Here is a 25,253-nt window from a genome sequence, read left to right on the forward strand (position 1 = left end):
CCACTCATGAACAACATTAAGCTTTAAATTATATTTATTAATATAATTATAATTCTTCTTAGGCTTTAATTTCAACATTTTCCTAGTACTATAGCGAGCAGCGCCATTCTCACGTACATTCCACACTCCACTTGTCTAAAATACGCCGCCCTGGGGTCTGTGTCAAACTCCGGGCTTATCTCGAACACCCTAGGAAGAGGATGCAAAACTACCATTTTTCTCTTAGCGCGGGTCATGAGCTGAGGAGTGACGACAAAATGCCCGCATGCCTAAAAATGTTAAACTCAATTATTCGAAGGTTTTTTTATTTAACCATTAAAACTCTGACCTTTTCATACTCTTCGTTACTCTCGAATCTTTCCCTCTGTATCCTTGTCATATACAACACGTCCGTGTCTGGTAACACATCCTCGAAACTCTCATATTCTTGTTGGTGGATTCCTCTCCCAGATACGAATTTGGTTATATGGCTGGGCATTTTTAAGTTTGACGGACTCACGTATCTCAGTTGCACGTTGTACAACGTCAGTAGACGTGCTAGTGAGTGTACTGTCCGACCATTTTTCAAATCCCCGACTAGAGTGATTGTCAGACCATTTACGGTACCGATTTCTTCGCGAATAGTGAATATATCCAGTAGAGCTTGGGTGGGATGTTCACCAACGCCATCTCCAGCGTTGATTAGCGGTTTGCGACAGTGTTGGGAAGCTTTCTGGAACATAGGCAATGCAGCACGCTTCAAAGTATAGAAACATAAATACATTGTCTAATTTCTTGGATTTATTAGTGTATACAGAACCATGCATAGCTGAGGAGATATCATCTTAATTTAAAAGTAATATCCACTAACACTTACATATACAGATCCTGGAAGGGGATGTCTAAGGACAATGACATCTGCGTAACTCGCTAATGTTGCTATAGAATCTTCAAGCGTTTCGCCTTTCTTCACTGACGAACTAGTTTCGTCCATGTAGATAACTCGTCCACCCAACCTTTGCATCGCAGCCGAGAAACTACAGCAAGTTCTCGTGCTTGCTTCGTAGAACACCGAAGCCATGATTTTTCCCCTGAGGACGTGATCGAGTGGTCTGTCTTTCGAGACGTATGCCCTAGAAACATATACATTTTGATAATCTTCATAAAGTATTAGCGCATTTGCTTTTACCTAAACGTTTGAGCCAAGTTAAAAACGTAATTGAGTTGCTCTTTCGAGAACATGTCCACTCCGAGAATGTGTTTTCCAGTTAAACCATGCGATGAATGATGATGATGTGGTTCCGGATGTACCGCCAATAAAGGGGCCAAGCCCTCCGATTTGGATTTTATTTTTTCTTGGTTGGAAAAACTTTCTGTTCTTATTCTGGTCGATGATGGAATTGGAGATAACATTGTTTGCCTAATTTCGATGTGTTGGGTATCACTTGCAAAATGTACCTTGCTGTCTGTTGCTAACAGTTTCGTAAACATTTCGTTTGGGTGTCCATCTTCATAGTCCAAGGAATCGACATGGTTCTTAGTAATATAAGGAGACGGCGAGAGGGGTCTGTCCATGGCCGATGACGGTCTACTTTCGACCGTAACGGAGCTTAGCATCCGTTTATCCCACTCCCTGACGTTTTGGCCAAAACCTAAGGGAACGAGAACTTGTCCCTCGACGAACGCTACTTCTCCGCGAAGCACCACGCGATGAACCGAGCCTTTAACTTTTCTTCCTGCAAAGGGGGTCCATTTGGCTTTGCTGTAAAGCGTTGTTTCTGGTATGATCCACTCTTCATCCATATCCACTTCCACGTAGGTATTGGGTTGTTCAGGCAAGTTAAATATTCGTTTAGGATTCCTATGGAATTTGCTAACGACGTCTTCCATACTCAGTCGTCCTTCATTCACAGCATTGATTAGAAGTGGAAGGATTGTTTCCAAACCTGGAAATCCAGGGGGCGCGTTTTCACTTAGCTTTTCATCCAGAGTATGAGGAGCGTGATCTGTTGCAAAGCAGTCGATTACGTGAAGGTTATCCCACAACGCTTGCTGATCTTCGGGAGATACAAGCATGGGTCTTACTTGACTTTTCTTTACCCCAAGGGACGGGATGTCATTGGTGGACAAGAAAAGGTGGTGAGGGCAAACTTCACATGTCACTTTGAGACCTTTTTCTTTGGCCGTTTTAATGATCAATATCTCTTCTTTCCGAGCTACGTGGCAGATATGGACTGGCCTATTCATTAAGCTAGCAAGAAGGATAATAGCGGCAGTTGTTTCTTTTTCGGCGTGGACGCAAAGAGGTGCCTTTCTCGGCCAATTGCTTAAATGTTTATTCCAGACTGTAAGATCGTTGAGTCGTAGAGTAGTAAACGTTTCGTTCAAGTACATCTTCAACGCTGCTGCTTCGTTAGCTAATTCGCAGATCGTGCTTGCGTTGTCTGAAGACGCTCCTAGTAAACGAAAACGAAAATATGAACAACTTCAATCTCAATTTTCTTAACAATATGGATATTAAGTCAATGGTAAAAAACCTGTTTGTCTATTCCATTCCCTTTAGACCCCAGAATAATTACGAGACAGAAGCAAAGGATGTTACAAAATTTGGAACATTTTAATAATACATGACATTTGGTAAAAATACAATTCCATTCACGGCTACCTCACGAAGATAAAATTACTTATACATATATGTATCAGGTATCATGTGGGAAGTCTCTAGAGTCTAGAAAGATAATTTGTACCGTTTCAAATGGATCTTTTTTCTAGTACCAACATCGAATGTCATTAGAAAGTGATACCTACCCACAAATAAGGCATAGTCGCATCTGGCGTGATCTTTGGCGAGTTTCTTGACAAGAAGGAACGATTCTTCGTCGACTATAGCTGGGTTTGTGTTAGGCATGGCGCAGATTAAGGTAACCCCGCCAGCCAGCGCGGCCGCTGTACAAGATGCATAATCTTCCTTATGCGTGGTACCAGGTTCTCGCACGTGAACATGGGTGTCGATGAACCCTGGGAGTTTTATAAGATGCCTTGAGCTGATGCAATCCGTATGGGTTTTCATTAGAGGTGCCCTACCGATTAGCCGAATAGCCTCATGAAAAAAAAAACATTATAACTAGGTACATGTTAATTTGTGTGATAAGAAAATATAACTTGGTCCTCATATTTTTGTAGAATAAAATGGGCATTATTAAACTAAATTTATAATGAAAAAATCTTAACAATTGCAAAACTGAAATTGCTATAATATTTTTTCTGAATCCATCGATACAATGTAAAAATAACTTCCTTAAAAATTGAGGACGGCAAAGGTTGTGTAACTTTAATACCCTGCGTATATTTTGTTAACATATACTCTGGTATTGGAACTGTAGAACGAGGTTGGTGGGAATTTCGAGATTTTCCTAATAGTTCTAAAACCCTGCAATAAAATAGTCATAATATTATGTAGGTAACCGTATATATCAATATCATTTTCTTTCTGTCTACGCGATAACAGTGATAATTAGCGAAAATAAAAACATGATCGTTAAAAATATTATCTCAAATCAATCGCGCTCGTTGACATTTTCAATTATTTTTCTCCGAATATAGACGTATTTATAACAATGAGGTAAACTGATATGTATGTTTCGTTTTTTTTTTTAGCAAGTGGTGGACCACAGCAGCGAGAATTTTTCAAATCTGTCATTATTGCATGTTAGTTCACAAAGACACCCGAATCGTTTGTATCACGATTCTGAGATTTATATACCAAATTGGAGTAACTTTAAGATAAGAACCAACCACTTAGTTCTGACAGATATGACGTAGGTTTTTGACCTTTAACCTCAAACACGTCCCGTTCAGCAAGCAATTTTTGAGTGACAGACAAACGCTGCAACAATTCTCTAGACCAGCACTTATGTAACGTAAAATAAAATAATTATTAAGTAATAATTATAACATGAATAATATGAAATGCTATTTTCGCTAGTTCGAATGTTTTTCGAGCCAATATAAAGTGAGAGTAATACAAATTTTATACGCAACATAATCAATTTAACGTGAAATGAAGTTTGATATTAAAGTGTTTTTGTACCTTCGCTGGTTGGTCATATCCTCTCAATAATCCTCATACACCGATTAAAAAAAAAAGAATTAACATTTTAGGTAAGTTGAATAGGACTTCCACAAACGGCTGAAATACTATTTACAAAACTTCTGTATTCCTCCTTCATCGATTCTTGCTGAATCGAACTTGCTGACGTTTCGCCGTGACGTTTGTTGGCTTCTTCAGAGCGTAACTGAAACGTCAGCAAGTTCGATTCATCAACAACCTTCGCACATTCGGACATTTGCTTTTTTTTCTTATTATTTCAAATTTATCTTTATTGCTTAAGTGACTTTTTTAAAAAACGATTGGATTTAGTAAAAACTGCTGAAAAATGGGAGAAAATGCTATTAACAAAGCCATATGCGTAAAGTATATTACACTGTTTTAAAAAAAATACTGATTGCAATGAATACTGTTCCCTAATGAGTATTTTTGAAGAACCTTTAAAATTGAATATAGTGCTGGTATTTTTTGTATCATCCAGTAACATGTAATATAATTTGCACTAAAATATTTGGAGATTTGATTACGGTAAATTTGTAAGTTTGACTCTCGACTTAGATGATATTGAGAAAAAATCCTTATGGCATTAACAAAAATGCTTCAAAAATAAATATTAGACTTTATTAGTCACATTTATTAAAAATTATAAATAATTCCCATTTATGAGTTAAGAAATTATTTCAGAAATTCTTTTAAATTTAATTTAATGGATTTGAGCGCATGAAAACTAGATTTTCAAAAATCGAGGTCAATATTTCTGAAACGATAACCGAAAAAATATTCCGGCCATTTGTCCATTTTGTGAAAGCTAAATGGGGCTTGTTCCTGAACTAGACGAAGTGATTTTACACTGGGTTACACAATAGAAAATATTTATGAGATTGAATGACTCAGAAAGTAAACTGGGGAATTATTGCTTCTTTCTTGTACTAATAGGCTAATTTTCTTATCAGAAAGTTTATATTTTGAATTAATAATGACTGAATAGTTAAACTCGGATCAAAACATATCGTAGAGCCTTGAATATTACCGTAGTATATTCAACGCGGATTAAATTAATATCTACCGATAAGGAAGAATAATAAATAATAAAACCCTAAAAATATTTTCAGTTGTTAAAAAAAAGAAAATAACAAATGGACTTAAACTTGAATTTGAGTCAATACATTCTCTTTTACTCACCTCAACTAGTAATTTTGCGCATTTGACGTCGGTAATCAATGGGATCGAATAGTCGATAGCCAATCGTCTGGTTCGATATCCATGAGTCATGAAGGAAGATACCCTCCTTGCGCCGCCATTACGCATTGGTAGGTTTATCACAAGTTCGAATTGTTTCTTCGACAAGAACTCGGCCAAAGGTTTCAGTTCGCTTTCGCTTGTGATATCGTCTATGTTTTCGAAAGTCCATTGTACTGATTCGACCTAAAACACATGCACTTTTAGTTTTACAACAGATAAAATCTCAACTGCAATATTTAATAGAGTATTATTGTCATCTACTAATGATGCTAACTTGCTTAGCAAAACGTGCGTCTAGGAAGTCGATTAAATTTTGTGTGTTATTTCTTAATACGAGAAGTTGAATATGATATTTCAATTTAGTAAGTACTCAACATGGCCTGGGATAACAGCAAAGATTAAAATATCATGGAACGAACATTCAAGAATATAATATAAAATGAATGAAAAGTGAATATTTGTCACAAAACAAAAATTAATTATATTACCTAATAAAGATATAAATTAAAAATAAGCAAAAATTTAGGGCAAGCATTTCTGGTCTCCAACTTATGTTATCACGCGAGCAGAGAAATGTATTTTTAAGGTGTGACTCCGTATTAGCAAAGTAAATATTGCGAGCAAAATGCGGCCTCAACTCCTGAAGAAAATACTGATGGCCAAAGATCCTGAGCCTGTCAATTATGTGATCTGTTACATAATGGTTAAAAATAAATGAACAAGAAAGTTAAAACCCATTAATTGGGTTTTTGAGAAGTTTAGGCCTTTCATTAAGTTTTGGCAGGTCAGACGACTTATCTACTAGGACTTGACCATCATCTTGATTGTCCGAAAACAGCTCAGCGTCATCTACAAAAGTTATGAGGGAGACATATATACTTAATTAAGGTTAATGACAATTTATTCAATGTAGGACCCAAAGTAGAGATTGCCGATAAATGATACAATGGCCCATTCCTAATTCCAAGGTCGTTCCTCATTTCATTGTCTTTGATCTTTTAATGCTCACCACTTTTCTAGCGGTGCATTACTCTTTATATTTTTAATTTTTTGTTCATTGACAAAGAGTTGTAACACTTTTTCTGTATTCTTTATAGTTCATGTGCGTGATACCTGTTACAGACAAAAATAATTTCTTTACGAATCTTCCCCCGTGACTGACGCAAATAAATTTATTGGAACGTGATCACTTTGAAATGGGTTTTTCTGATTTTTGGGGTCATATCCCTCGACTTGGAAAAAAAAGAATTAATGAAACATCGAAATGCAATTAAAATGGTCCAATAACGCACGCTATTAATCAGTATTTTCAGAACAACAAATAGTGATAACCTTAATTAATTGTAGAAGATCCAATCATCATCCGCAGTTAAATTTTACTGCTTTGTTTGAATCAGTGCCGAAACAAAGTCGTTTATGGGCCTTCACGAATATGATTTTTCAATGAATCATTAGATAAAAAATAACGGCAGAAACTTCCAACATTATCGATCTGTGAGTGATGTTTAGTACACAACGATCTAGATTTTCTGATACTTCCGGTTCTTTACAAAAGCAAGTCTGAAAAGTGTTACTTCACATGTCACCTCATCTGTGTCATTTTTTCTATTATTTATTCATAATTTGGTGGATTGTCAAAGCAAGAATTTTTTTCAGGTTAAGTTGTTAAAGACCAAGATTTATTTAGATTAAACTTCAATGAGGTCGTTTTTCAAGATAAATGGTATTTTTTAGTTCATCAAAGTTTTCCATTTTGCTGTTTGTTGTTAAGTATTTGATTTCGTTTATTTTATTAGCTAAGTAATGATATCATGGATCGAAATAATTAAGTTACGATGATCTCGGAAATGGGGAAGTTGTAAAGCATTCCGGAAAAATATCGTTTTAAACGAGTACCGAATAATCACAGATAATCCGTAGCTGTAAAACATATTTTGGGAAAATACCGTCGGTTTTACACTTGCATTGTAAATTAATGTCAAAACAATACAATAGTTATCTCTTGTTGACACTATTTTTAAAGCTTTAGTTTTGAATGGGTGCGGCAAATCCAATGTGCGCAATTGAGTCCCTAGGATCTATTGCGCCTTTGGTGAGAAGTGTACCCTAATGGTAAATTTCGTAAATTGACTCTGACATAAGTTTAACATATCTTTCAAAAATAGTGAGTGAATGGAAAATTGGGAAAATGCAAGAGATGGGGAAATGTTCTATGTACTCCTGCATAACCCAAACCATAACCCAAAAGTACATTTTGTCATGTCATATCATATAATGGCGGCAAATTCGAAGAAAATACATGAAAGTCAGGTTAGATGAAAAAATATAAAAAAAAATGTTGACATTTTAGAGATCCACTGACTGACTTTTTAGAAGAACAATAATTTCCTCCTACAATTTCAACAACATGTAAAACGAACTGACATTTCTGCTCTGCGGCAACAAACGTTTGTATTATGCTAAACAAATAAATCGTAAGAAATTTCAATGTTTAATTCAAAACTGGAACATCTTGTAGGTAAAACAAGTGAAAACACTCTTTTTCATTTTAATTGAAAATAAATATTTCTTAGTCCACCTCTGATAATTTAATTTTGGTAGTTTTAGGGCTTGATGCCTGTTGCAATCTTAATACACAAGTTTTATCCAATTTCACCGACACTGTATCTGTATTAGTTTAAAAGTTTACCACGAAATCAAAATGATAAAGTGGCTGCTATGTATAAATTGTCAATTAAAAAATCCTGCAATTAAGTAGACTTGCGTTTTGGAAAGCCCTTATAAATATCTGAAACATATGAATCCAGCAATACACAATTTAGATTTGCGGAATCACGAAAATTTTCCAGGAAATTCAATATAACCCCAGCGCAATTACAGTTAAACATTAGTACGGGTTTCTTTGTAACGAATATAAATTACCTTATCTACACACGATAATTGGTTTTTGATATTACTTTAATGCGAATTTAATTTTCACGAGGCAGTCGGTCCTCGTCATTGACTTTGAAATGACAATATAACCAATCGGTAACGTTTAATGTGGGGGCTCGAAATCGAAGATGGGTTGCCCAGTGTCGAAAAATGTTTCGCGGTCGCTTCAGAGGAAAAACGACGAAGATGATTGCAACTACAATGTTGAATACGACGAAGAAGGTGAACACGTGAGCAAATACGACAGGAACATTATAGATCACATACGGAAAGACTTGCGCGACAACCCGGAACTGTTTGTTTTAAACAACGTGTTGATGTCTACATTGTTTTTGGATAATTTTCAAACGTAAGTATCAAAAAACTGCGCAATTTTTGGAATTAGTCCATGCGGGTGAATTAAACAGAAACGGGATTTTCTTCAGAAAATACTAGTTCTCATAGACAAGCATCATTAAGGCGGGAAACTTTTTTATTCTTAGTTTTATGAAAAAAGTTCTCCATGGTCTAAAACTTGAATTAGAACCATCAGATATAAAGATTATTGAGCCGTATCCAAGGTTTCTCAAGAAATATGAAGTTACCTGGATCTTTAAAAACATCGACTTTTTGTACTAAGAAAAGTTGTCAATAATTGATACTCTTGTCGAAGATATCCAGATATAAGACAATAATTTCTGAACATTTAACGATTCGTTCCTCGAAATTCCCTTATATATCTGCAGTTATTTCCTGACATGGTTATGATCAATGTTTTGCAACTGATGAATATTGTTACAATATAGATCTCAGTTAGCAAAGCTACCATATATAGAATTCTTTAAAAAATATCTGATGGATAATGTTGAATATCTGACAATATATAATTTAATAATTTTATGGTTATGGTATGGTCGTGGTTGTAATTTTATAAAGAAAAACTTTTTTTTATATAAATCTAAACACTTTATTATATTGATTTAATTGGACACGCTGCATATTGAAGAACAATACTAGAAAGTTCATAGGCTGGCCAAATTTGAAGTTTCTAGTTATACATTTTTTAGATTTTGTTTTCGTTAGTTTTTAGATTTAGTTTCAATAACCCCAAGGTTCAATTACAATTTTTGAACTGAAACAATACTAACAAAACATATTTAGTGTGTGTTATTACCATTTTTCTTACTGTATTACCATAAGCTGTTGTTACTATTGTTATTTGATTATTCCTTTCGATTTTTTATATGAATTTCAGATTATTTCGTTTTTTAATAAATTTATTTTTCTTAAATGAAACTCACTCGGTAGAGAGTTTAGAGTGTTTTCAAGAAATCCATGGTTTAAAGGTTACCGACAGGAAAGCAGCGAGCATATTTGTTGCGTCTACCCTAATTGTGTCTTGTGTCGTTAAATGTTCATTTTGAGGTATGATTTAGAATTATTTAATAATTTCTAGTATTTATATTATTTTTAGGGTTAAATCATTCATCAAACTTTTTAAAGTTCTAAACTTTACTTATTATTAATTCATTTTTGTTAGGTCCGTAAATAATTGCGTTGGTATTTGAAATACTTCAATGATCAATAAACACCAAATAAACGACAGCCGTCCATCAAATGGAAAATGCAGGGTTAGTAAAAAGTACCGGAACGCTTAAATATCTCGAAAACTGTCAATGCTGGCACGATAAAATTCGATACCCGGGGGTTTTTGAACATGCAGAATTCAAAATCGCTAACGGCAATGTTGGCAGATCTACCACTTTTACACAACACGTCATAATTTAGTCATCCCTTATTTATTTTGGTTGCAGTAAGGTGTGCATGTCGAATTTAGTAGGGTTACATAATTTCAAAAAAATTATTAACTATTGAGCTACAGCTTTTTTAGTAAAAAGTACCGGAACGCTTAAATATCTCGAAAACTGCCAAAACCGGAACGATAAAATTCAATACCTGTTGGTTTTTGAACAAGAATTCAAAAATGCGACGACAATGTTGGCAGATTTCGCGTTGATATTTATAGTTCTGGTAACCTTTCACTGACAGACTTCTAAAATTTCCTATGTTTAAAAACCTCCAAAATTCTGAGATGTTAAGATTTTTTTTTATCTAGAGAGGTCAATCTGATAACACTGCTGTTAATATTTTTGATTTTTCTGTGTCCAACACTCCCAGGTATCGAATTTTGTCGTTCCAGCTTTGGCAGCATTAAAATAACAAAATTATGTCCTGTAACACAAAAGTGGTAAATCTGACATTTCTGTTGACATTTTTGAATTCTATACCTTGAAAAATACCCCGGAATTGAATTTTATGGTTCCAATTTTGGAAGTTTTGGAGATATTTAAGCGTTCAGATACTTTTTACTAACCCTGTATATTTAAACCAGTCCAATAATAATGTTTTTTTTTAATAATATGCTTGTCAAAATGTTTTCAAAATAATTAAAGCTTTGATTACTTACATAGCATATAGCGTGCCATGCACCAACCCAACAAAAATATTTTTTCTAATTGCAATTTATCATAATCTGCCATGGTGTCAAAATGATATATAAAGAAAAGTATTTCTGATACCAGTAATTGTGCAATGGGGCATCCAGGAAAGTTCCCCAGGCGTGTTTAAGTAATCGTTTAGTGTTGAGATTGCTCTGGAGGCTCAGTTTAAAAGACAAAAATAAATAATGCGAAGAAACTCACTCGTCCTTAAAAAATGAGATTTTCTGCAAGTAATTCATGTTACTACGCATAATATCTAGCAAGTTTGTAATATTATTGATTATTTTTGACATTCCTTTATTTTCTATTGCTTACTGTTTTGACGCAACATTTTTTAATTAGACTCTCAGGATAAGGATAGAGATTCTATTTAAAAAATTCGAAAATTAAACTCGGGTTCAAATGTCAAGCAAAATGAAATTAAAAGTATAAATTTAATTAGACATATAATTAATAATTGAACAATAAGTCCGAAAAAATTACGTTTATATGAACTGGGACAAAACAAAAATGTGTGAATATTTAAAATAAAAAATCCCCCTTCAATAATACCAAACTGGTCCACTTGAAACGAATCACGGCTATCTAGATTTGATAATAATGCTACTATTGATATGCCGTAGCAAGGAACACCAGCTAATGTCGCCCATTTTGCGTTTGATATTTACGACTTGCGCCCTGTTTCTCAGATAAAAATCTTAATTAAAACTTAATTAATCCCTGCAAACATGACACGATAAATACTTACACCGTGCAATAATTAAACTGAAATGATATTATCTGTTAAAATTGAGAGCCTCCGCATTGTGTTTCAAATAGGTAAAGTACAATGTGGCATATAATTGAGTATACGTGCTATAGAAAATCTAATATTGCAATTAATAAATAAATAAATTATATGGGCTTATTCTAATTCTTTTGAGTTTAGTTTGCATAAAATTAAGTAAAGGCAAAGCAAGCAAAATCGGCCATACTTTGTAATGAGATATAAAAAGGATAAGCGACAATTCAATAAACAAATTGGAGATAAAATGGATTTAACTAACTTTAACTAACCAAAACTTTGAATCTAAGTATTAGTGCTATAAAATATTAAATTATTATTTTATAAATAACAATATTTGTGCGATTTTTAATTTTCCTGTTAGAAGAGATTGGTTTGGATGTTGATAACGTCATTCATAAAGCTACTCGAAAATTATTCCGTACTTCTCTCTTATTGCTATCTTTCTCTAGTATTCTCTTTTATTTTACATTTATTAAATGCTCAAATTTAATTCGCTTTCAAATGGGTTTCTCTTTCTGGAATTAATCTCCACTACTTGTTTGCAAATTACCATAGAAATTACTTCAAAAGATTGATAACATTTTTGTGTGACCAAATTCTAATATTTTTGACCGCTCGCGTTCACTGCATCACGCGAATTTCATGCGATATTACATTGCATGAGAGAGATAGTGCGTAGTGTGTATACCCTAAAGATTGTCGTTTGAGTGACAGTATCGGATTTTTTTATCGTCCATTATTGTTCGTATCGTACTCAAATCCTTAGCTGTCGAAATAACAATCAACAGCCCGTTATTTGTTGTTTTTGTACAATTTAGGATCTATATGCGAATCGTAATGAGCGAAATTCAGAGCTTCATTTAATATTAGAGAGGGGCACGAAAAACGCCCGAAATATTTGTAATTGTTTGTTTAAAATATATAACTGTAGACTATTTTCCTTGTGGTGGCACAGTCGGTACCTTGGTAGTAATTTTTTTCACGGAACTAAACGTTTTCATCATCTATACATACATGGATTCATCCTATACCACACGGAAAATATAAGATTTACAAAAGTTTGTAAAAAGTATCAAGGTTGATTTTTTTTATTGGAACTCCCTGTATATTTCTCAGCAACTTTGCACTTTTCTGTCAAAAGAAGGATATCCGTCTCACTAAGATTTATACCCACACCCTAATGTTTATTAAATTATTTATGTTTTGTCAATATGTAACTTAAATTTATTTTTTTGAATAATTAAGAGGTACTTAAGTTATGCAAGCCAAATGAATTATAAAAAAACTTCCCAACTTACTGATAATAATCTAATAAATAATTTCTGTGGCTAATACGTCATTAATATACTCATTAATTAATTACTCATCGAATGACCTATAGCATGACCTATAGACCCTTCGCGTTTTCTCAGGACAAACGAAATTATGGCATTCCCCGCCATTTGGTGTTTTTATTGCACGTGAAATTCGAAAAGTTGACTAATCTATAACGACAATTAAGTAATCAAAAGTAACTAAAAAAAACTGAAGAAAATCCTGTATTTTGATGCCATTCTCCAATGGTCAAAATGGCATCTCTACGCTTTTGGGTAAATCTTGATTATATTAAGCAACACCACAATTTCAAAAAAATTCTACTAAAGCAAAATTAGCTAAAAATAACAGCCTACAGTATACGAGCAACAACATACCAACTTGTGACTGCAAAAGTTTAGCAGCTAAGATTTTGATCCTTTCGTATAGCCTCTAAAAGTCTTTAATGTGATATAAACATCAGAATAATTTTAGGCAAAGAAATATAACTAAAATCTTCCTGGAAAAATTGAACTTGAATAACTTTTTGCAAATACGTGTTTTAGGCAAGAAAAATAAGGATCAGTTGGACACTTGAATAGGTATTCCCAATTCTTTTTATATTATTTTAACGAACAATTCTTCTGTCGACACCTGCATCTGAAGATACATGCATAAAGGAAGACTAATTGTTTTCAGCGAAATCCGAGAGGTCATTCAGAAGCGTCACCTAAATGGAGAAAGTACTATCGAACCCGATATTTTACTCGAAAAGGCCAACAAAAACGTAATTTACCGCCCTCTGCATGGTCCCAAAAAGGATGCACCAGAACCGTTAGTTACGAAGAGGATCTATTTTCCCTTAAATGATTCGATCGAAGTGTATCAATCCATCGATGTACCGGATCAACTGGGAAGACGAACGAAATGTCAAGTCAAAATCGAAGACTCGCGCAGAAGAGGTGAGAATAACAGCGACCTCCAATTTGACTTTTTATTTAACAGCCTCGTACTGCTTTCGTTCAGGTAAATAATTTATTAACACCAATTGAAATTTTTTGCTTGCCTAAGCTTTTTTTGTGAAATATTTAAATTCCATTCATCTTCGAAGTTGAAAAGTACTAAGAGCTCTAAAGTGATGGTATATTTCATCTGCATTTGCTGAAAATTTCAAGCGTCGTTATTTCCTTTATTAAGTGAAGTAATGAATTTAATATTAAGCAAATAAGTTTGGCAGATTATTAGAAGAGTTTTATAATGCCAGACGACATATTGCAAGAATAGTACTGAATTATTTAAGTAACCCAATACAACATTTATGGGATCAAATGGATGATGTACAAAACATTATCAGGAGAATAAGGACTATCATCGATAAGGCAAAAATTAAACTTCTGGTTCAAACCTATTAGATAATTTAGTGACCCTAGTGCACTTCAGGCAGCTATGATATTTTCGTAAGGAGAGGGAATGATTTTGGCTCATTCCTCTAAATTTCATCCACTACCTGCACTTTACGCCATTTTCTTTCTAAACAACGATCTGCACACACCTAACTCATTTTCTAAGATTATTCAACGAGACCTAGATCTAAATAATGCCATAAAAATGCACAAATCTAAACTGAAACCTGTCGACTTAACGAACTGTCAGCGATAATGCTGGTTGTTGAACACCGCTAGGTGTTATTGGTTGTAAGCGAGATTTCATATGATTGCATGTGCATATTAAATGGTCTACCTTAATAGTTTTTTCATCATCGCTTCCAAAAAATTGCTATATTATCGGCGCAGGAAGTGCCTCTATACATCTAGTAGCTACATGAGTTCGAAGTATGAGTTATCGATGTTAATTGGTCACAAGGAGTAGCGGAGGAAACACCTGATATGGGCTCTTTTTATTTCGATTAATAAGCTAGTGAATATAAGAACAAAATGATGAAAAAGCGCTGCACTGACTTAGACAGACACCTAACAGCGTTGAAGCGAATTGCCATAGAATGTGACAAATATTGAGCAGAAAAGTGCAGTTCGCCAAAAAATTAAGTTTGAAATTGACCTGAATTTTAGTGATGCGTTAATTTTGATACGTTTTCTGTGATCTCATTTTTATGAATAATCCCAACAATGGTATAAGTAGTGCTGAGATTGGTCAAACCATCACGGATAATTGCCTTAATTGACTAGTCAAATTAGATCAAAATTTAATAATAATAAGCATTTTATAATAAATTATTATGCATTTGTCATGTCCAATTTACCTATCACCCTCTTCAGGGATTACCCGAATACGATACTTACCAATTCGGGGGGTCAGCTGACCAGTCAATGCAGAGAAAAAAAATTGACCGGTCAATTCCACAAACCTAGGCATAAGATATGCTTCATGTTTTGAATGTAAAGTAATTATACCTATTTAAACTAAAACATAGTTCTTGTCTATTTGAACTAATAAAAAAATAACAATATTATTTATTATTATTTTATTTCTGTGCCGCGTACTATGAATTTTCACAAATACAGCAGTATCCACCAAATCAAAGTTATGGTCAGTTTTTTGTCCATTAATTATCTCTCCCTCACCTCCTTCACAGAATGTTCGGACAGTAAACTTCCTGTACACGTAGGTCCTTCAATTATTGAAGGATTCCTCTCAGATTACAGTTATTTGTATTAATCGATATCTGTATCAAAAATACGTTAAGTGAAACAATGCATTTTATCTGTCCTAATCAACTTTAATTTAGAAATTCGTCGAATCTCGTTGTCTGTCGAAAAAACATTATCGAATGATTTAAATGCCAGTCGCATTTTAAGTGGCAAAAAGGAAACTCACAAATTCTACTGGCAAATACGAAAAATGCAAATTAAAACAGGAATATAAGAACCCAGTCATTCGCTTACCCATCACTATGGAAAAATAATATCGACTTCAATTCAGAATACGCGATGAATTTACTCAAATTTCTATTATCTATTAACCATTAAACACGAAATGAAATGTCATTTTTTTCTCTTTCAGGCTACGTTAAACTACGTGAACTGACGTCATCGATTCCACCGGATAACAATTCTCAGATTGAATATCTATCAATACCGTCATCAAGTACGAGCGGAACAAGCGATACCGACACAGATAATACATCCGGATATTCATCGGTTACAGACCTGAGGATTCCCAAACCAATCCAAGACGATAACGGAAACGTTGACAATCAATCGTTAAACGACTGTTTCGTCTACAGAAAAGTGAAGAAAGCGGATATAGATCTCGACATGGAAGATTTGGATGCCGAGGAACTTACCGACGAGGACGTGTACGACGTTGTATCGTATCTAACTTCGAGAGGGTTTATGAAATATTTTCAAAGCACCCTTTTCATCAATTCTACGGAAAGAGCCTTATGTTTCGACAATTGCCAAGTTACGGACGCCAAATCGATACCAGGAAAAATTTTCTGCAACTTGACCGATAACGAGGAAACATACCCCTGCGAGATTATGCCGTGTTTAACTATTTCGTGGCCCGAAGGTCAGACATTGGATTTTCTTTGGCGAGAAAATACGGAAAGAAAATCGCTTTGGCCGACGGAGAAAATGCTGAACGAAATGAGATGCTTAAACTGCGCTCTGGTTCCGAAAAGCTACGCCAGGAAACGCGGCTTCTACCCGGACGCCGATCTGGAATGGGAAATTCATTTTCCGTTGGCCGAACGATATTTAGATTCGTACATGTCAATGCCGCAGCTCAAATGTTTATTGGTTCTAATGACGTTGCACAAGGAATATATAGAACCTATCACGAAACAACAAGGTCTCCTGCCGGAACATCTGAAGACGCACATGTACTGGCAATGTGAGAAAAACTACAACGAATGGCCCGAACACAGGCTAGGAGTTAAACTATTGAATATAATTCAGAGTTTGTCCAACGCTCTACATAAACGGACTTTTCCAGATTATTTCGTGAAGAAGAAGAATTTGTTCCAAAACATCCAGCGGAAGTATTTGGAACCTGCAAACGAAGCGTTCCACGCAATTATTCAGTCACCGCTCACGTTTGTGATTAGAGCGTTGAGAAATTTGAGAAACAAGAGTGGCAAGTTTTATCCCCCACTTGATTACAAAGAACTCATACGGATATTGACGTCTTCGGCTTGGGACTTAGAGAACGGGACAGGAGAACTCGACACCGTATCTGTCCAGAAAAAGCCCAGGTTTACCGATGCGGAAAAACAATTACAATACGTCAAAGAAATGCAACGCAAGAGGAAGATTTTGGAAAAACGGAAGGCAAAAGAAGCCGGCAAGCAAAACATTACGAATCTCAAATACCATTACAGTTTTGCCGCCAGGAGGGAATCTCACGATAGCATCGATGACGACGTAAGTATTAGTAATTGGAGAACTAACCAATATACAAAAAAAAATAGCGATTCTCATTAGAATAAAATATTCTTAAACAACATGACTAAATATTACTGTGTTGAGCCTCCAACCTATTTTGTATGGAAATTTAACATAATTTCAACAATAAGAATAAAAATAAAAGTATTGATGATCTAGCAACATCCTAATATTTTAAACAAAAATTATACAATAGAAATGCAAAAAAAATTGATAAAGATCAGTTGAAAACTTGACAAAAATGGTCTCTGTATTAATTCTCAAGAATTTGCACCATCACATCCGTACAGACTAAGATTATAATTGAAAAAAACAGTCATGCAAACCAAGAACTGCTTTAAGTTTTCCTTTTGGAACAATCTGAAAAAAATTGTAAATTTTTGATACCTGATGCTTTACCACCACTCTTCTGCTAACATATGATCGCTGTTGATTCTTGTAGTTACCTAAATAGCTCAATAACTGCATTTAATTATTTTGTAAGGACATCTGCCTTTGGAAAATCAGCAATTTAAAAGGGTCCAGTTATATGTTTCTTAAAATAACTTTCTTTATGATTTAGATTATGATGTGAGCCTTGTAACTTCTCAGAGCTACTACAGAATTTTTTATTCCTTTGTAATACTAATTGATGATGTAACTGATGATTAAATATTTTTGCGAAATGATTTTGCCTACTCAGTACGTTCATAAAGGTATTTTCGGATCTAGTTTCATCTCCCTAAGTTTCTAGATATATGTACAGACTAGCCAGGTAAGAATGCAAAGTAATGTATCTCTACAGTTCTCCACATCCTATTTATGTAAGACAGTTAGGGTGAAGCAATAAAAAGTGTTTACAGCCTTTGCCTTGATCCAGCCGATAGAAGACGAATCCAATCAAATCTATAATCGATTCAAGTTGCATATGGCGTCTTTTTATTTCAAAGTCTTTAAAAATAAGTCTCCTCGCTATCTGTTTAATAAAATTTCCTTAATAGGGGATTGTAGAAGAAGTATTTAAAAGGCCATATTCTTACACTTCACTTTCACTAGTTGACTCTCTGGTGGTGCCTACATGCATTTAGAGCTACGATTAAATTTAGTGTTCTCAAACGTCAATTAGCTAATATATTCTTTGCTATCTGGAACAATGATTTTTCTTTTCTTTTAAATGATGCTTTACCAGTATCTGAGTTTTGCCTGGATGACCGTGATTTATTTCAAGGCTTTCGCTGCATGTTTTCCTAATTTACTTACACTTATGTATATCTAGTGCTATTATTATTAAATACTTTCTCCGACGAGACCATGCTTGATAAAATCCGTTCAGTCGAATAGGTGTTACAACTGTAAATTTTAAAAAATATATGTTAAAAAGTGTTAAACCAATAATAACGAATAAAGCTCAGCTTTAAAAAGCATTTTTTGGTACATGTTTCAAATGGCGAAAATCTTTAGGAATAAAATTTTTGCCGAAGTCTTAAGAGATAGTTGAAAGCGATGTAGTAAATTGCATTCTTGTCTGGCCACCTAATGGATTTTTTCCAAGCACAATAGTTAAATGTTTATTGCAGCCTATATAACAATTCCTTTTTTTACAGTGGAAATGCGAAAAACAGTTCGACATTCACAAAAAGATGGCTCTGCTAAAATTGTTCATTACCAACTACATAAACCTCGCGAAAACGTGCACCAGGATAAGCACGGTCAGACAAAGCATGTTTTACCTGAAACAGGCTTGGTATTTAACGAAAATATTCGAAGAGGAGTGCGCCATCTTCAGGGACGAAGTTCAAGAGTTCTACAAAAAAATTAAAAAGGAAGAAGCCAATTGTTTCGAAGAGAAACCAGTAAGCGAAGCGTTGAACTTAACTGCGCAACCCCAAATAGTGATCAATGATAGACAAACGAGTGAAAAAGACGATATAATAAATTACCATTCCTTGAACCGTTCATACAATAGTGCTGCAAGAAATTCTAGATAGCGAACATTTTGCTACCGCAATAGTACTTCATTTCGTATTAAATTGTGATTACAGCGTAAATTTTATATGTGTTAACTTATTATTTGCAATCCGCGTTCTAGTCACTTTCATTTTGTACTTACGTTCACGCCGTGCTCGTTATAGAAATCTGCGGTACCCAAGCTGGCGTACAACTTGTACCCCATCTTTCGCAGAGATCTCATGCTCGGTAGTAACTCCTTTTTGTGCTAAATGGTCGAAAACAAACGTACTAATAAACCGTTATTTTTTTTTGGTAGCTTTTTCAATACCTTGAAACTCCCAATCGACAGCAATATCGATTTTTTCGGTATGTTAAAGCCAGTACTCATTAGGCCCTTGAGGTACGCTTCGTATCGATTTTCGCCGAAACACGCCACTTCTCCGGTAGACGCCATTTCCACGCCAAGCATAAAATCGGCCCCCGCCAATCGGGAAAACGAAAACTGGGGTACTTTGACACCAACGCGTCCGCAACCGCCCAACACGTCGACAGGTTCGACCACCTCGCCCACGATCACCCTAGTGGCCATAGCGACGAAGTCGTGATCCAAAGTCTTCGAGACGAATGGAAACGACCTCGACACCCTGACGTTGCACTCGATGACTTTCAAATCGTTATCCTTGGCGATCAGTTGCATGTTGAACGGACCAGTTACTTCTAACGATGCCGCTATCGATTTGCTGATGAACGTGATCTTAGCGAGCGTTTCCTCGTTAATATCCTGAGGTGGCGTCACCAGGGTGGCATCCCCCGAATGGACGCCGGCGTTTTCTACATGTTCCGATACCGCCATGCATAAAATGACACCGTCACAGGCCACTGCGTCTACGTCAATTTCTTTGGATTCCAAGATAAACTTCGATATCACCACGGGACGCTCTTTGCTCACTTCGCTCGCCGCGCACAAGTAAGTCTTCAGGTCTTGGTTCGAGTGGACAACGTTCATCGCTGCTCCACTCAGCACGTAAGATGGCCTGACCAAACACGGGTAGCCGACTTCCTCGCAAAACTGCACGGCGGACTCCAAATTGGTCAGTTCTTTCCACCGCGGCTGCATGATGCCTATACGGTCCAACATACGCGAAAATTTAAATCTATTTTCAGCGCCGTCGATGCTATCCGGCGACGTGCCCAATATTCTAGCTTGCTGCCGATGCAAGTCCATGGCGATGTTGTTCGGCAACTGACCTCCCATGGACAATATAATACCTTCGGGCTCTTCCAAATTGTATATATCCATGACGACTTCGAAGCTTATCTCCTCGAAGTAAAGCCTGTCGGACATGTCGTAATCTGTGCTCACCGTTTCCGGGTTGTAGTTCACCATTATGGTTTTATACCCCAACCTTCTCAGTTCCCTTAGACATCCTACCGCGCACCAATCGAATTCGACTGAGCTTCCTATTCTGTAAACGCCAGAACCGATCACTATAATGTGTTCTTCGTTGAATTCCAAATCAGACGCCGAAGCGTTATACGTCAGGTAAAGGTAATTGGTGGTGGCCGGCCACTCAGCAGCCACGGTATCTATTTGTTTCACGAACGGCGTCAGACCGTATTCCTCGCGTCTCTTTCTTATAGCCAACTCGGTACTTTTCACCGCCGTCGCTATCTGTTTGTCGGAAAAGCCCAACTGTTTCGCTTTCAGTAACGCGCCGGCCACCAGGTGGTGCTGGTCGATAGCTTCGAGCTCCGTCATATAATCGACAATGTTTTTCATTTTTTGCAAAAACCAGCGATCGATTTTTGTCAGCTCGTACAGTTTTTCAATGGAATAGTTGTTCTTTAATGCGGCGGCGATTACGAACATCCGTTTATCGGTTGGCTCTTCTAGTTCGGCATCGTTCACTTCTTTCAGATATGGATCGAACCCGGAGAAGTTCTCGTCCACCATTCGCAACGCTTTCTGGAAAGCTTCTTCGAATTTGCGTCCGATGGCCATCACCTCGCCGACGCTCTTCATGGAGCTGCCGATTTTCGTACTGACCCTGGAAAACTTGTGCAAGTCCCACCTAGGAATTTTAACCACGCAGTAATCCAAGCTGGGCTCGAAACACGCTGTCGTGACGCCGGTAACGGAGTTTTTTATGTCCGGCAGAGCCACTCCTAGTGCTAACTTTGCCGCCACATAGGCCAGAGGATAACCGGTAGCTTTGCTCGCCAGAGCCGAACTCCTAGACAAACGCGCGTTTACTTCGATGATGTAATATTCTTCGGAGTAAGGATTTAACGCGTATTGAATGTTGCACTCTCCTACAACTCCAAAATGACGTATGACCTTGATGGCGGTGGCGCGCAACATATTGTACTCTTTATTGGAGAGCGTCTGACTCGGTGCGACGACGATAGATTCCCCGGTATGTATGCCTAAAGGATCGACGTTCTCCATGTTGCACACCGTTATGCAATTGTCAAACGAATCGCGAACCACTTCGTATTCCACCTCTTTCCAACCTTTTAGGGATTTGTCGATTATCAACTGACTCGAATGGGCCAAAGCCTGAACCGCTAGCGCTTTCAGTTCGTCTTTGTTGCTAGCGAAACCGGATCCCAATCCACCCAACGAGAAGGCCGCCCGGGCCATTACGGGATACCCCAGGATATCGGCAGCCCTGAGAGCTTCTTCGACAGAATGCGCGGCCACGCTTGGTGCAACTTTTTCGCCGATTTCTGCGACTCGTTCGCTAAATACTTTCCTATCCTCCGTCTCAATTATCGCTTGGATGGGCGTCCCCAAGATTTGGCAATTGTACTTGTCAAATACCCCCGCTGTTTGCAATTGCACGCCGCAATTTAACCCGGTTTGACCGCCAAATGTCAGCAAAACGCCCCCCGGTCTTTCAGATCTGATTACTTGCTCTACATATTCTGGTACCAGTGGGAGAAAATATACCTTATCGGCTAAACCTTTAGAAGTTTGGACCGTTGCGATGTTGGGGTTTATCAGTACCGTCTGGATATTTTCTTCTTTTAGCGCTTTTATTGCTTGCGAACCGGAATAATCAAATTCGCCAGCTTGGCCAATGGAAAGCCCCCCCGAACCGATAATCAGAACTTTTTTAGGAACCGTATTGAGCGGTTTCTCGACTTCGAAACTTAACTTATCGTTCAAAAGGTCTTTAACGTTTATTTTCGTCAACGGATATGACGAATATTCGCTAACGGTCTGTAGGAAGACGTCGAACAAGCATTCCAAATCTTGCGGCCCGGCCATGTGCTCCGGATGAAATTGCACGCTAAAATATGGCAACGTTTTGTGAATAATGCCCTCGTTGGTGTGATCGTTGGCGTTCGTAAACAAGGGCTCCCATTCGTCCGGCAGGCTGTTCGCGTCAACCGCGAACCCGTGGTTCTGGGAACTCATGTAGCAACGCGAAGTACCGTGATGGATGCAGGGTTGGTTGTGACCTCGATTTCCATACCTAAACGGAATTCTATTTAGTACGAATTAAAACCCGATTCAGAAATGTTTCGTGATTCCTTATGTACAATAAAATTTTAATGACATCTCTAAGCTTTAAATCGATTATACCCGTTGAACTGTCCATTGTATAGACACCAAATTCTTTAGTATAATACGACCGAAAATATAGTGCATTTATTGCTTTGGCGTTTTAAGTATTTTACAGTACCTTAACCGCTGACCTTAGCAGGCCAGCGGTAAAATCCATCCCAACAGATGTTTATTCTGCATTAAGCGGGTCTTGCCCGAGATGAACCGTAACGAATATTTATAGAAACTTGAAATTTTTATTTAAAACGTAAATCGTTCTTAAGAGTTTAATCTAAATTCATGATCCTTAGAGTAAGTAGGTATTTATGTACCTGATTCTCAAGCTCTGACTCTGCGGGGCTATTTTCACTGATGAGTTCAAATGGTAAAAGTACGTAGCTGTACTATATTTATCTTACAGTTAAGTTTCTTCTTCTTGTATTGTTGTGTTTTCTACAGAGTTCTCCGATTTGTAAACAACAGTCTTTTTTCAGACTATAGATTATATTCGCGTACGTCATAAGAATACAGACAAATATTTATTAGAATCTTACGTTTAAACATTTTTTGAAGGTTCCTGTTTTTAACAATTTTTAAAATTTGGAGACAGTAGAATGAAGCAAGTGGAGATGGTAGTCGAACCTAATGACAATTTAGCTAATAACTACCTCAGCGAATAAAGAAACGGATCCATTTGTCTTCTTATGCTAAACAAATTATTTTGAATGTTTACAATTTTATAAGAAATTCAGAAGGGGAAGTAGGAGCACCAATAAAAGCAAGTGACATGACCAAAGTTCCCAAGTCAACTGTAAAGGAAAATTTCAAATGGGACAGTCAAGAGGAAAGTGAGAGAAGATTCTGGTACTTCGCGAGTTTTTAAAGAGCAACACGCAGGTCTAATAATCTTCGACGCTTATAAAGTGAACAGTGTTTTAACGCTAGAAGACCCGCATAAAAAAGTACTATTAGTTGTTCCAAAGACTCGTTGCGTACTTTTTTGAAGAAAATGGGTTTTCTGGACGATTTTTTAAGTGACTGATACTTTATTATTATTATTATTATATTGAATATTTTGTATATTAATAAGGATACTACGTAGAAATGTATTGAAAAACTTCCACAGGCTACTGTAATGTTTTTTACAAAACTTCTGGATTCCTCGTGCGTCGGTTTTTGCTTAGTCGAAATTGCTGACGTTTCGCCAATCATCATGTTGGCTTCTTCAGAGCTTGACTGAAACTGCAAGTTCTGAAGAAGCCAACAGGATGGTCGCCGAAACGTCAGCAATTTCGACTAAGCACAAACCGACGCAGGAGGAATCCAGAAGTTTTGTAAAAAGTAATTTTTTTATGTACATGTTTTAAGAATTACTCGGCGAAAAAGATTGGAAACATACTTATATCCAGCGTGTTACTGTAGGTAGATAAATTCTTAGGACGGTCCTGGAATAGTTACGGGTAAGGGTCTGCTCGGCAGGGTGTTCTATAAAGGGCTGCGGTTTAGGAGTAATAAACAGTAGGCAAAGTTAATCGCGGGTCGGTTGTAAAAGCATATATTGCGGGAGGTATGGTTTTAGATATATCGTGGGTGTAAACATATTCAAAAATCAATAAAATAAGTTCATCCCAATTGGATTCTTGGGACTTGTTGTCGTCTTCCTCTGCGCAAATGATAAAATTGGTAAAATATCTTCAACTTTCAGTTTATAGAATTAGTATTACCTACACGTTTTTAATTTAAATCTGTTACACAAGTACAAGTGGGATAAGTGTTTTCTATTCTAATCGTTGCTTCTAATTCATGTTAAATACACTTTTGAAACCAACATGTTGAAAATTGCCATTTAATATAGACATGAGACATTTCCAAACTAATAACACTTTGCAGCGTTCTATACTTAAAATAGTGACTAAAAGTTCATCAGTTTGACAGTTTTAAGTTTGGGTATGGAATTTTTTCAGCACTATTTTGCCAAAATATGACCCGAAACCAGAATTCTGGTGAAAGAAACTAGTTAAATGTATTGAGGTAGCTGTTTGGAAAGAAAATATCCTGAGCTGCAGGTTGTTCTGTAAACTTTAGTTGCGAAAGTTATCTGAGATGCATCAGTCTGAGTGTATTGAAGGTACATACAATAACACTGCGAACGGACGTTGCTGTATGACCAGAAGCACTAGCAATATTATCACAAATCGACACTTTTAAATCAAGTAAAAGTATATTTTTATGAGTCTTCGAAGCCATTTTACTGAAGTGGCGATACGTACTTATTACTCTCTATAATAATTATACAAATTCTATTCTATTCTTTGGAACAAGGCGACTTCGAAACCCATCTTAAGGTAATATAAAATCTGGATCTTGATGATCCGAATTATTGGTTTAAGTTTATACATAATAACCAGGAGTTTGGAATAAAACCATTCCCGAAGCCAAAGAACACAGGAGTTTTTACTACTCTCCTAACTTAGCTTCTAATCTTAATCAATAATTTAAGTTTACAGCTAAATCCATTAATTTCTCTTTGTTTTCGAAAACG

At 36.3% G+C, this 25,253-nt stretch overlaps 2 protein-coding genes across 3 annotated transcripts in view; one reads left to right on the forward strand and one right to left on the reverse strand.

The window, feature by feature from the left end:
- Window positions 1-19: 19 nt before the first annotated feature.
- The window catches only part of LOC132703454 (CAD protein), a 30,138-nt gene continuing 4,904 nt past the window's right edge, over window positions 20-25,253 (reverse strand). The window contains exons 5-12 of the mRNA XM_060672718.1: window positions 19,487-22,640; window positions 19,319-19,423; window positions 5,270-5,512; window positions 2,788-3,079; window positions 1,169-2,435; window positions 857-1,112; window positions 329-712; window positions 20-269 (exon numbers count right to left, since the gene is read on the reverse strand). Coding sequence (XP_060528701.1) covers window positions 72-269; window positions 329-712; window positions 857-1,112; window positions 1,169-2,435; window positions 2,788-3,079; window positions 5,270-5,512; window positions 19,319-19,423; window positions 19,487-22,640 — 5,899 coding nt within the window. The 3' untranslated portion in view covers window positions 20-71. The remainder of the gene's footprint in view (window positions 270-328; window positions 713-856; window positions 1,113-1,168; window positions 2,436-2,787; window positions 3,080-5,269; window positions 5,513-19,318; window positions 19,424-19,486; window positions 22,641-25,253) is intronic.
- LOC132703455 (uncharacterized) lies at window positions 8,331-19,319 on the forward strand. 2 transcript variants are annotated; one of them, XM_060672720.1, is made up of 5 exons: window positions 8,331-8,612; window positions 13,523-13,785; window positions 15,845-15,928; window positions 15,989-17,208; window positions 18,813-19,319. In XM_060672720.1, exons 1-5 carry the CDS (start codon window positions 8,392-8,394, stop codon window positions 19,194-19,196), a joined length of 2,172 nt encoding a protein of 723 aa, XP_060528703.1. In that variant the 5' UTR covers window positions 8,331-8,391; the 3' UTR covers window positions 19,197-19,319. The 2 variants fall into 2 exon arrangements, with proteins under 2 accessions (XP_060528703.1, XP_060528702.1); XM_060672719.1 differs by having other exon boundaries at window positions 15,845-17,208.

This window comes from Cylas formicarius, unplaced genomic scaffold (genome assembly GCF_029955315.1).
Source record: "Cylas formicarius isolate icCylForm1 unplaced genomic scaffold, icCylForm1.1 PGA_scaffold_6__28_contigs__length_40554024, whole genome shotgun sequence".
Lineage (NCBI taxonomy): Eukaryota > Metazoa > Arthropoda > Insecta > Coleoptera > Brentidae > Cylas > Cylas formicarius.

Bases quoted from the DNA above. Each gene is read 5' to 3' on its own strand.
- LOC132703455 (XM_060672719.1), top strand. From the start codon at position 8,392: ATGGGTTGCCCAGTGTCGAAAAATGTTTCGCGGTCGCTTCAGAGGAAA. The intron at 8,613-13,522 runs GTAAGTATCAAA...AATTGTTTTCAG, and splicing joins TTTTTGGATAATTTTCAAAC to CGAAATCCGAGAGGTCATTC. The intron at 17,209-18,812 runs GTAAGTATTAGT...CTTTTTTTACAG, and splicing joins ACGATAGCATCGATGACGAC to TGGAAATGCGAAAAACAGTT.